This window comes from Dasypus novemcinctus, chromosome 8 (assembly GCF_030445035.2).
Source record: "Dasypus novemcinctus isolate mDasNov1 chromosome 8, mDasNov1.1.hap2, whole genome shotgun sequence".
Taxonomy (NCBI): domain Eukaryota; kingdom Metazoa; phylum Chordata; class Mammalia; order Cingulata; family Dasypodidae; genus Dasypus; species Dasypus novemcinctus.
In genome coordinates this window covers 92882654-92894286 of record NC_080680.1, presented here as the reverse complement: position 1 = coordinate 92894286, position 11633 = coordinate 92882654, and the positions used below count along the sequence as shown (strand labels likewise).

At 40.6% G+C, this 11633-nt stretch overlaps 1 protein-coding gene across 3 annotated transcripts in view; it reads right to left on the bottom strand.

Moving 5' to 3' along the window:
* NR6A1 (nuclear receptor subfamily 6 group A member 1) overlaps positions 1 to 11633 on the bottom strand; it is a 266007-nt gene that overhangs the window by 5808 nt on the left and 248566 nt on the right. For all 3 annotated transcript variants that reach the window (XM_058302400.2, XM_058302399.2, XM_023590221.3), the window contains 2 exons: positions 3105 to 3226; positions 1460 to 1612 (listed from right to left, as the gene is read on the bottom strand). In XM_058302400.2, coding sequence (XP_058158383.1) covers positions 1460 to 1612; positions 3105 to 3226 — 275 coding nt within the window. The remainder of the gene's footprint in view (positions 1 to 1459; positions 1613 to 3104; positions 3227 to 11633) is intronic.

The window sequence follows — 11633 nt, the reverse complement described above, 5'->3', positions numbered from 1 at the left end:
GCCTAAGGAGTAAAGTAATGGGGTCAATTCATAATCACTGCTACTATCCAGGGAATACTTGCTCTGTACTAGGTATTTAAATGCATCACTTCATTCAATTTCTCACAATATTTCTGTACAGTAATACTACATTTTACTCCTATTTTATAGATGACGAATGTAAAACTGAGAGGTATTCCATTATTCCTAAGATGCTCCATTAGGGCTAAAATAACGTGGGAAACTTTTATCTTGTCATCCCATACCTCTACCCCTACCCCCTGGTAGATTCTCTAACTAGCATTCTACAGAACATTGCTCTTCAGGGTGGTAAAACAGGATTTTTAAAAAAGTACTGGAGAAAAAGAAGCAGTGATCGCAGGCACAATAAATTTGAGAAATTGAGTGTTAAAAAAAAAGTCACACAGATTTCTTGATTGAAGAATTTATCAGACAATTAGTGTGCTAATATACTTTATAAATAACTAAGGTTGTTTCTTTTCCCTGACAATATCTTAGAATCACCTGGGGAACTTTTAAAAAATACTAATGCCTGGGTCCCACCCCATATGAATTAAACCAGAGTCTCTAGAGGTGAACTCAAGCATTGTTATTTCTAGAAGGCTTCTCAGGTTATTCCAAATGCAGCTGGGGTTAAGAACCCTGCTCTGTAGAGTGGGAGTGGTGTATATAATTAATGACTTCCCTTAATTTTACAGAATACCTGATTAATATCTCCTGTTTGATAGAACAGAGTTTTGAAAATGCTACGATATAAACTATCCTAGTACCTCTAAAATCCCAAAAGTTTAGGGTACAACTTTCATCTAGTGTGCTCTCTGGCCCCAGAACTGGACAACTATAAACAATAATCTTTACTAAATGAAGTAAAGTAATAACAACAAAAAAGCCCAGATCTTATACTGAAATGGACCTATCTAAATGTCAAGAGCTGAGAAGGGGATCAAGATCACACACACAAATCTTTTGCAAACTTGGATTTTTAAAGGATTTTAAAGGTATCTATTTAAAAGAGTGATCCCTAAAAGCCTATAGGCAGTTTTGTAAAATGAAGTTCATTTTTTTTTTATCATATACCATAAAAATCACCCCTTTAAAGAGTACAATTCAGAAAATGAAGTTAATTTGAGATAATCTGAGCCCCTGCCTCCCCATTTATAGAATGGCCATAATACCACCAACCAAGCACCAGCCTTGCAGACAGTTCTGATATTAAATGATATAAGGCCACAAAGTACTCAGCACATTATAGGAGCTTAGGAATTGTTAGATTCTTTCCCCTACAAAAAAACCCACAAAAACAAACTGCCCCTTACAATAGAATTTTTCTGAGGGCAAGGGTAGTACCTCTTTTATATAGTTGGTGATGAGCCTGGAATGAGCATCCTGAAAATACCACTTGCCTCATTCCTTTCACAAGCTAAAAGAAACACAGGAGGGTTGAAACCCAAAATGTTACCTGCAATATAGCGAATCTCTGGCAAGCACATCATGAGGTCAGGAAAGCGGTTTGGCTGATGTGTATATTTATATTCAGTGAAATCCTGGCAAATGTACCAATATCGCTTATTCAACTGTTCCAACTGTGAGGCACTGGTCAGACCCCTGATATCTGTGGGAGGGGGGGGAAAACCCACATAGGGAATGAGAGGGACTTTCTAATGTGGAAGAAAAACCAGCTCCTTGAATATGTGCACCTTTCAATTAAAAGTTATTAAACAGTATCACAATAGGATATTTTCTTTTTCTGATATGGAAGACAAGTTCTGAACAAGGAAGGAAAATAAGATAAAGAAGGGAAAAACAATACAAAAGATAGTTATAGACTGTCACTAGCCCTTGAGAATTAGGTTGTGTCTTTCTTAGGTTCACATCCACCTTGGTACAAAACAAGCACTAGTGGATGTTATACAAATGACTAAATAACCTACCTTTCCAAATTTATCCACCACAATTTCTTCAAGTTTGTCCTTTGCTGGAGCCAATCAGAAATAATGCTATTGTCTACACACTGATGCTTGAACACAAACTCACACATTAATCTCCTACATACTCTGCTCTTACCATTCTACAAGGGCCATCCTTCTACTTGTTCTAGATATGATTTATATATAGTACATACATACATCCTTTTAATAGAGAGAATATAGATATTCTATATATAAATCTCCCCCCAGCCTTTGAGGCTCAACTCAGGTATTTTCCTCCACCAAGAAGCTACTGACTTCCCCCCATCTGAGGCTTGACTAATGTGTCAAGTACCTCACAATGTTCACTTCTTGAGACCAGGGACATAGGGTCTAATTTATTTCAATGTTTTCCGGGCTCAGCACAGGGCCTGGCCTAGGGGAGGCACTTAAAAGACCAGGTAAATGCATGAGCAGGAGAAGGAGGTTTGCCCAGTGTGTGGTAAGGGCAGAGCAAAGAGTAGGGGCTCAAGAATCTCTGGACTAGGAAAGTGAACATAGAAAGAGAACACTTTTAACGCCACAGAGGAAAGTAACCCAGGCCCACTCAGAGTAAAGTACTTATATTCTACTTTGAAAAAAAGAATACATATTGTCTTTTATACTCTGGTTAACAGCAGCTACCATACACCAATACTCGTCTGATTAAAAGCCATACTTGACATGTGTGTGTGTGTGTGTTTGTGCCCCCCCCCCACTCTGCCCTGATGGGGCCGTCAGAACCACTGCCAGCCTGTCATAGAAGCCTTATCTCCAACAGTTTCATCAGTCACTCTGCTCTTCTTCAGTCGCTGGTAAACTTGGTACATATTTTAAATGACGCATGTACTGTCCTTGGTGTCTGTGTTTAAATGCATTAAAATTGACTAAACAAAGAGAATCCTCTTCCTTTCTCTATGAGTTATAGAGATTGTGACATTTAGTTTTGAAGAAAAAATCCAAAGCATTCCCTGCACCCTAGAGGAACAGGATGGTGACAAGGGGATGCATAGGCCTTCCAAGATTGGCACCCACATGGTTTGATAAACTCTGTGTGCTAGTCCTGAAGGGAGGGAATAAAACAGGAAAGCAAATGCTCACTGGCAAAAAAAAAAAAAAAAAAAGAAAAATTCCTTCTTTTCACCCCCAGCCACTTACCTTGATTTAGGAAGTTAATTGCTTTCATGCAAGCATACTCCTCATTGCTGACCTTTAGCTGATGGAACTTGTGATATAGATAGATGAGCCGCTCAATCACCTCCATCCCTTCGTCACTAAATCTGGGGAATGGACACAGGTGTTAAAAGTGGGCTCTAATACCAGTGGAGGCCAGGGAAGGGGAGAACACCTCAAGGGAATGTAGGAAAGAGGCTGAGTCTGGATGAAATGGAATCTAGAACCATTTGTGAAGGACAGAAATACATAGTTTATCTAAGAGGTCAAGCAGCTCATGCAAGCTGCCATTCCCAAGGTCAAGTGGAGCCAGTCAAATCTGAGTTCAAATCCAGCTCCATCACTTATAAACTGTGAGACTTTGGGGTGGAATTTAACCCTTCTCAGGTTTGAGGTCCTCCTCTGTAAAATGGGACTGGTAATGCTTGCCTGCTCAGGGTAACAAGGGCTAAGGGAAGTTTGAGATGTGAATGTGGAGAAGTATGACATTATTATGACATACTATAACAATAGTATGACTGCTATTGTTGAGATACACCCTTTAGAATCAATGGCACCTGCCATGGTGACTCTATGTGGGCCTTTACCACAATGCAGATTGTATTTATGTCGGTTTACTTTTCCCACAGGGAAACATATATTGGTATCCTTGACTTCAGCTAGGGAGGAAGAAAAACATTAACTGAGCCTCTATACCATGCCAGTCTCTATGCTACACACTTTATGTGCATTATCTCATTTAATTCTCTCAACCCTATAAGTTAGGTGATTATCACCATTATTCAGATAAGAAACTAGAGTTAAAGAAGGGAAGGGACTGGTCCACAAGCACACAACTAGTCAGTGGCAGAGCTAGAACTTGAAACCGGGGATGACTCCCCAAGGCCTTGATTTTTTCCATTATCTAAGGTGGTATCCCCTAGTGGGTGGGAGGTGAGGGACAGGGAGGCTCAAAGCTGACCATGCTCTTTTCTTTGAGTTAGGAGTGAGTTCCTGAGGAGAAAGACCAAGTTTTAGGCAAAGGAGCCCCAGGTTTGGCCACCCCAGGGAACTAACACTCTGGGTCATAATGGGGAATACTTCATACCAGAGATGAAGTTACCACCAAACTGTATGGCAAAGGCTTAATAGGGAAGCAGGACTGCAGAAGTTTATGAAAGCTGGGGTCAGGCCTGGCTTCAGTCCTTTTAGGAGTAGGCTGCACAGTGTGTCAAGCAGATTTCCAGATGGGCCTTAGATGGAGAATGGTCACAGACAGAAGAGGCTCAGCCCCAAGACTGCTTCCTGGTGACATGTTCAGAGCTGGGCACTGCAGTACTGTGCCAGAAAAGATGGTCCCATCTGGTAGGGTCTAGAACTCCTGAGGATATGCTATCGCTTTTTGGGCTCTACAACTTTCTGCATTGATTCTGGAGGCTTTGCTAGGACTTGGCTTTATGGGCAAGCTGGGCATTTTCTCTTCCCTGAGGAATGCCTGTCTCTCGTTGGAACCAAAGGTGCATGCACTTCTCTAACACCAGGGGGAGCTAGAGCTCGGACCTTCTCACACACATGGCACAGCTCCCAGAGAGTCTGAGCTGGGGCTTTTTTCAGGTCTGATTTGAGCTACAATGCTAGTAGACTCACTTTCTCTGTGTCTAGCCTGGTGGCTTTTACAACTTTATTAATACTTTCCCAGACTGGGTAATAGACAAATCCATATTATATCACTTACTGTGACAACACTACCTACCATTCTACCATTTACTGAGTGTTTGCTACTTGTCAGGAACTTGGTTAAGCAAGTATGTGGTTAAGTATTCCACATACATTGGATACTCCCAATAAATCCATAAAACACATATTAATCATAGTCTCCTTTGTTCAGATGTGGAAACAAAAGCTCGGAGAGATTATTTACAGTGCCCCTATTATGGATTAGGCCCTTTCACATTTTGCCCTCCTGATAACCCGTGTGATAAGTAATATCACCTCCAGGTTAGGGATGAGGAAGCAGAAGAGGAGGTGACTTCCCCAAGGTTACACAGAAAATAAGTGGTGGTGGGGTCAAGGTTCAAACGCAGGCTTTCTAACTCCAAGCCTGTTACTTTTCTCAGAACTACACCATCCACCCCAATCCCGTCTGGTTCTTAACTGGTAAATGCAAAAGGCTACCACATGGGACCTTAGGAGTTCTGTGTTCCTACAGCAACTAGACCAGGCCCAGCTCTGAATGGGTGCTGGGCTTGCAGCAGTACCTCCATGATGCTCAGACTAGCAGGAGGCAGTGTGCCTGGGAGTGAAGACCATTCCTCACCATAGTGCTTTGCTGGCTTACTTCTGGTCTTGAGGGGAAAAGGTCTTTACTGCAAAGCCCCCTTAAAATCTATTCAGTGAAGTGAGGTGGGGATAGGATAGGTTTGGGCATAAATAAAGGAGGATGCAAGAGGAGCAGCGTCAGCATCTATCTGGTGGCTGAGCAGTGTAGCAAGCAAAGATAACATTTGGTCCCTTAATCAGCAACCTCTTGACCTAAGAACTCACTCTGGCACTTCAGAATATGCAGGTGTGTGGCTATCAGCCAGACCCCTAGCCAGCAGTGCCAATCCTATTCCTGGCTGAGTCTTGACCTGAGGACACAAAGGCTCATAGACCTAAGGATATACCCCAGGTCTGCCCTTTCTCTTAGAGATAGCACATGTTCTTTTTTCCAAATTTCCTAGGGCAGGCAATTGTCTCGGACCCTAAGCAGTAGTGGGGAGCTGGCAGCCAGCCCAGCGGCCCACACTCAGTCTCCACCAGCCTGACTGCAAAGCTTTCCTCCACACCCCGCATCCCACCCCTTGATAAACAAAGTTATTCTCTGTTCTATGGGCCTGCTTTCTCCAGCAGCCGTGCCTCCTCCACATCTGCCCACTCTACAGTTCTGATGCCCCTGTATTCCCTGTCTACAAATTATCAGCATTTGAAGCCAGAAAAATTGGACAAACACACCCATTCTTCTTCTAGGTTCCCATTACACAAGCACGTGAGGACAAGGAAAACATTCCTGCCAGGATCTCCCAAACCACTGGACCATTCAGTCGGCAATTGAAGCTGACACTATATAAGTTATGTCCCATTAAGAGGGCTGAGAGGCCCAGTTGTCTCTCTTTCATTCATATAAATGCACCTACTCCCAGGAACAGTCATCAGCTACAACCTTAGAGGAAATGTCATTTCAGCATCCATGTACAGACTTCAACATGAAAAGTTGGACAAATTCCATAAAGCCAAACCTTTTGAAAAGGCTCTCGGAGAATATGAATATAGTATAGGGTTATGGTAAAGAGCCCAGGCTTTGGAGCACAACAGACTCAGGTGATAATCTCAGCTCCATCTCTTTTTAGCTTTGTAACTTTGAGTTTTCACCTCTCTGAACCTCATGTTCTTCATCTATAGAACTTCATCTATAGAATAGGAATGAGTGCCAGTCTCACAGGATGGTGGTGAGAACTAAACAAATAATGTATGTAAACCACTTAATATGGAATTTGGCAAAACAAATCCTCAATAATTGTTAGCTATTATTGTTACTGTTTCTTCTTCATCTCTTCCGTTATTGCAGCAAAAAGGAAAGACTGCATGTATTTCCCGAGTCTTATAGCTAGGGTCTTGGGAAAAAACTCTGGAAGACAACTCTCTAGCAAACTGGCAGAAATGGAGCTAGTGCTCAGGAGATAGAATTTGCCTATTAAAACCCATCTAGTTAAGGCATCTTCTCTTGGGAGCTAAGGAGTCTTGATTAGGGCAGGAGCAGTCACTGGCTGGTGCTACAATCTGCTTTAAATCAAAATTCACTAGGCTTACTGTCTGATAACAGCCTGATTAAGGAAAATGGGCACCATAAATTTAATTCAATATTTGAGAAGAGAAAAGGAGGTGGCCATGTATCATCTGCAAAAAGCCTTTCCATGACAGCAGGAACTAACTTGCACTAAAAAGTTGTGAAAAAGTAAAGGCGTTTTGGGGGAGTGGGAGTAGCACAGGCACAGGCAAGGTAGGAAAGAGCTATGGCCAATTATAGTCTCCATACCCCAGGTTTCTAGCAAAGTGAGGGCTATTTTACAGTGAAGAACCTGACTGTATGGGCTCTCACTCTTTCACTTCCTATGACTTCCTGAGCAGTTCCACATGCATTTCAAACCCTGAACAAAATTCAGAGTGGCTCATCCCCTATCCTGTTCCTCCCCAGGCTCCACCTTGGTTAAGAGAATTGGTGCTCACCTAGCTGGCTAGGCCAAAAAGTCAACTTTCCCACTCATTAAAGTCCTAATGACTTTACCTCCTTGACATATTTTAAGTTTGTGCTTCCCTCTGTTCCCACAGTCACTTATTCAGGCCTTGTATTCTTTTACCTGCGTTATGGAATACGCACCTACCTAGAGCCTCTCTGCTCTAGCCTTAACCATGCCAACCCATCCTGAATATTACAACCACAGGCATCTTTCTAAAATGCAACCTCATCAAATAAAATAATTCCTTCAATAAAAACTTCCTATGCCTAAAGTGATCTACAGATTCAATATAATGCCTATCAAAATTCCAACAGCCTTTTTTGCAGAAATGGAAAACCCAATCTTCAAATTCATGTGGAATCACAAGGGACCCCAAATAGCCATATCAATATTGCAAAGGAAGAACAGAATTGGAGATCTAACAGTTCCCAATTTCAAAACAAAGCCATGGTACGCAAAACAGTGTGAAACTGGTATACAGACAGACATACAGACGAACAGAATAGAATGTAGTGTTCAGAAATAAACTCATTCATCCATGACCAAATGATTTTTAACAAGGGTGCCAAAAGTCCATTAGCTGGGGAAAGAATGGTCTCTTCAACAAAAGGTGCTGGGTAAACTGGATATTCACTTGCAAAAGAATGAAGTTGGACCCCTACCTCATATATAAAAATTAACTCTAAATGGCTCAAGGACCTAAAAATAAGGGTTAAAACCATAAAACTCCTAGAAGAAAACATGGTGGGAGAGGGTAACCTTCATAACCTTTGATTTGATAGCGATTTCTTAGATATGACACCAAAACACAAGCAACGAAATAAAAAAACAACAACCAGATAAAAAGGACTTCATCAAAATTCAAAACTTTCTTATGTCAAAGGATACCATTAAGACAGTGAAAAGACAATCTACAGATGGGAGAAAATAATCACTAATCACGTATCTAATCAGAGTTTAATATCCAGAATACATAAATATCTACTACAACTCAACAATAAAAAGACAACTCCATTAAAAAAATAGGTAATGGACTTGAATAGACATTTCTCCAAAGAAGATACAGGAAGATGCTCAACATCATCGATCATCAGGGAAATGCAAATTAAAACCACAATGAGATACCACTTCACACCCAAAAGGATGGCTATTATTATTTAAAAAACAAAAGCCATTTATTATTAAGCATTGGGGCATGGCATGGATATTGAGAAATAGGAACCCATACACATTACTAGTGGCATTATAAATGGTGCAGCCACTGTGGAAATCAGTTTCACAGTTCCTCAGATGCTGAAAGTATGACATACCATATGACCTGGCATCCCACTTCTCAGAAGCAGGGACTCGAACAGGTATTTGTACACCAACGTATACAGCAGCATTATTCACAATAGCCGCAAGGTGGAAGCAACCCAAGTATCCATCAACAGAGAAATGGATAAAAAATACATGACATATGCATATAATGGAGTATTATTCAGCTATAAAAAGGAATGAATTGCTGAAGCATGCTACGACATGGATGAACCTTGAAGACATCATGCTGAGTAAAGTAAGCTAGGTATAAAAAGACAAATATAGTATGATCTCACATGTACCCAGAAGCAGCAAATTTCATAGAGACAAATAGATTATAGGTTACCAGGAGTCAGGGAAGGCAGGGGGAGAAGAGGGAGTTATTGTTTAATGGGTGCAGAGTTTCTGTTTGAGGTGATGAAAAAGTTGGGGTAATGGATATTGGTAATGGTAGTACAATATTGTGAATATAATTAACAGCTACTCCCTATTGTGAATAATACTAATTGTACACTTGAAAGAAGTTAAAATGGGAAATTCTGATGTGTATGTTACTACAATACAAAGTATATAAAAAAAAACTGTATGACAGTACAAAACAAAACATTTCTTACCCTCAGAACTCAACTGAGTACTCAGCAACAAAACTTAGCATTGTTCAGTTACGGAAATGTTCTATAACTGCAATGACTAATATGGTAGCCATATGTGGCAACTGGGCATGTTAAATGAGGCTAGTAGAAATGATATGAATTTTAATTTTTATTTAATTAAAATTTTTAAAAATTGTGGTATTATTTATATAAAACTCTCCATTTTAACCATTTTTAAGTGTATAATTCAGTGGTATTGATTTACATTTGCAATGTTGTGCTACCAACACCACCATCCATTACCAAAAATTTTTCATCACCCAAACAGAAACCTTATACCTATATTAAGCAATAACTCCCCCATATTCCACCTCCCTCTAGACCAGGGGTTCTTAACCAGAGATCCATGGATCCCCCAAGGGGTTTGTGGAAAGATTTTTGGGGGTTCATAAAACTTAAATTGAAAAAAATCAACATATCTTTATTTTCTCTGACCTGTAACAGAAATCTAGCATTTACTTCACTTATGAATGCATGCAATAAATAAATTACAATAGCATTCACTTCACCTGATTGGTGAAAGGGTCCGTGGAACAAAAAAGGTTAAGAATCCCTGCTCTAGACCCTGGTAAGCTCCAATCTACTTTTCATCTCAATGAATGTGCTTAGCTATTTCATATAAGTGGAATCGTATAATATTTTTCCTTTTGTGTCTGGCTTATTTCACTTGGCATAATGTTTTCAAGGTTCATCCATGTTGTAGCAGGTTTCAAAACTTCATTCCTTTTGATAGCTGAATAATATTCCATTGTATGTATACTCGACATTTTGTTTATCCATTCATCTGTTGATGGACACTTGGGTTGTTTCCACTCCCTGGCTATTGTGAATAATACTGTTATGAATACTGGTGTACAAGTATCTGTCCTAGTCCCTGCCTGCAACTCTTTTGGATATTGTGATTTGAAGTTGTGTGCCCCCAGAAAAACATGTTCCCAAATCTAATCCATTCCTGTGAGTGTAAACCCATTTTAAGTACAACCTTTTGATAAGATTACTTCAGTTTAGGATACGTCTTAGTCCTATTGTCCTTTATAAATGGAATGGGGGAGAGGGGGAAAGAGAGGGTGTCATGGGAAGCAAGAAGCTGAATCAGAACACAGAAGAGAAGGAAGAGATCAGGAGAAGCTGCCATGTGCCTTGCCATAAGGCAGAAGAGCTAAGGATTGCTGGCAGTCAGTCTTTGGGAAGAAAGCCTTGCCTTAATGATGCCTTGATTTGGATATTTTCTCAGCCTCAAAAAACTGTAACCTAATAAATTCCCATTGTTTAAGCCAATCCATTTCATGGTATTTGCTGGAGCAGCTTAGGAAACTAAAACAGATATATCTAGAAATGGAATTGCCAGATCATATGGTAATTCAATTTTATTTAATTAATTTAAATTTTAAAAGTCACATGAAGCTAGTAGCTACTATATTGGACAGTACAGCTCTAGATCCTTTTTGGTAAGTAGTTTCCTTAGGAAGTAAAAATTTTCTCATTAATTCAGCTCTTCCTGGACCCTGGCCTTGGTTTTGAGGGCTCAAGGGATTGGCTGTGGTGGGATGAAGTGTCTTAAGGAGCTCAAAGCCAGAGAGAGCTCTGCGGTACCAATAATCCCTGCCTACCTGCAGAGGGCCTGGGAAAACCCAATGCTCTACAGGGAGTAGAGCCTTGAGGTTGACCCTGTAGGCAGCCCCCAGGCTGGACTGGTGGATTCAAGGAAAATAGGGAGGCTATGATCTCTGGGCCAGCTCTGCAAACCCTGACAATTTTAGAGTGGTTTGTCTGCTATCCAAACATTCAGTTGGTCCAGAATTATGGAGGAGGAGACAGGGAACAATGAATTAGAGGCTTTGGACAAAGGGTTAGAATCCAATAGTTCTGTTTACAGGGCAACGTATCAGCTGGATTAAAAATGTTGTCATTTATAGATTACCCTAAAGTCACAAAACACTACTAATAAGAAAAAATTAGAAAACCAGAGGAGAGAGTCAGTACCTGGACTCCTCCCCCCTCAGCTGCACAAAGGGCCCTTGAGTGTCTTGGAGCTTTACTCCTAGCTTGTGCCTCAGCTTACCTTTATGCCATGATTGGGTGGTAGAGGGGAGATGTATCCCAGTTCTGTGTAGAGAAGCATGAGGGCTGGTACCCCACCTTCTCCAGCCTTCATCGATAGGGATACCTTTTCTTTCCTCTTTCTTGGTGCCTTGGAATATCATGAGTTCAATTATTTTATACTGTCCAATAAAGGCGATTTATTGAAACGTCTATTTAATTGTGAGTTAAGCTTTATAAGACTTTTCAAGTGGATAAATTAATAA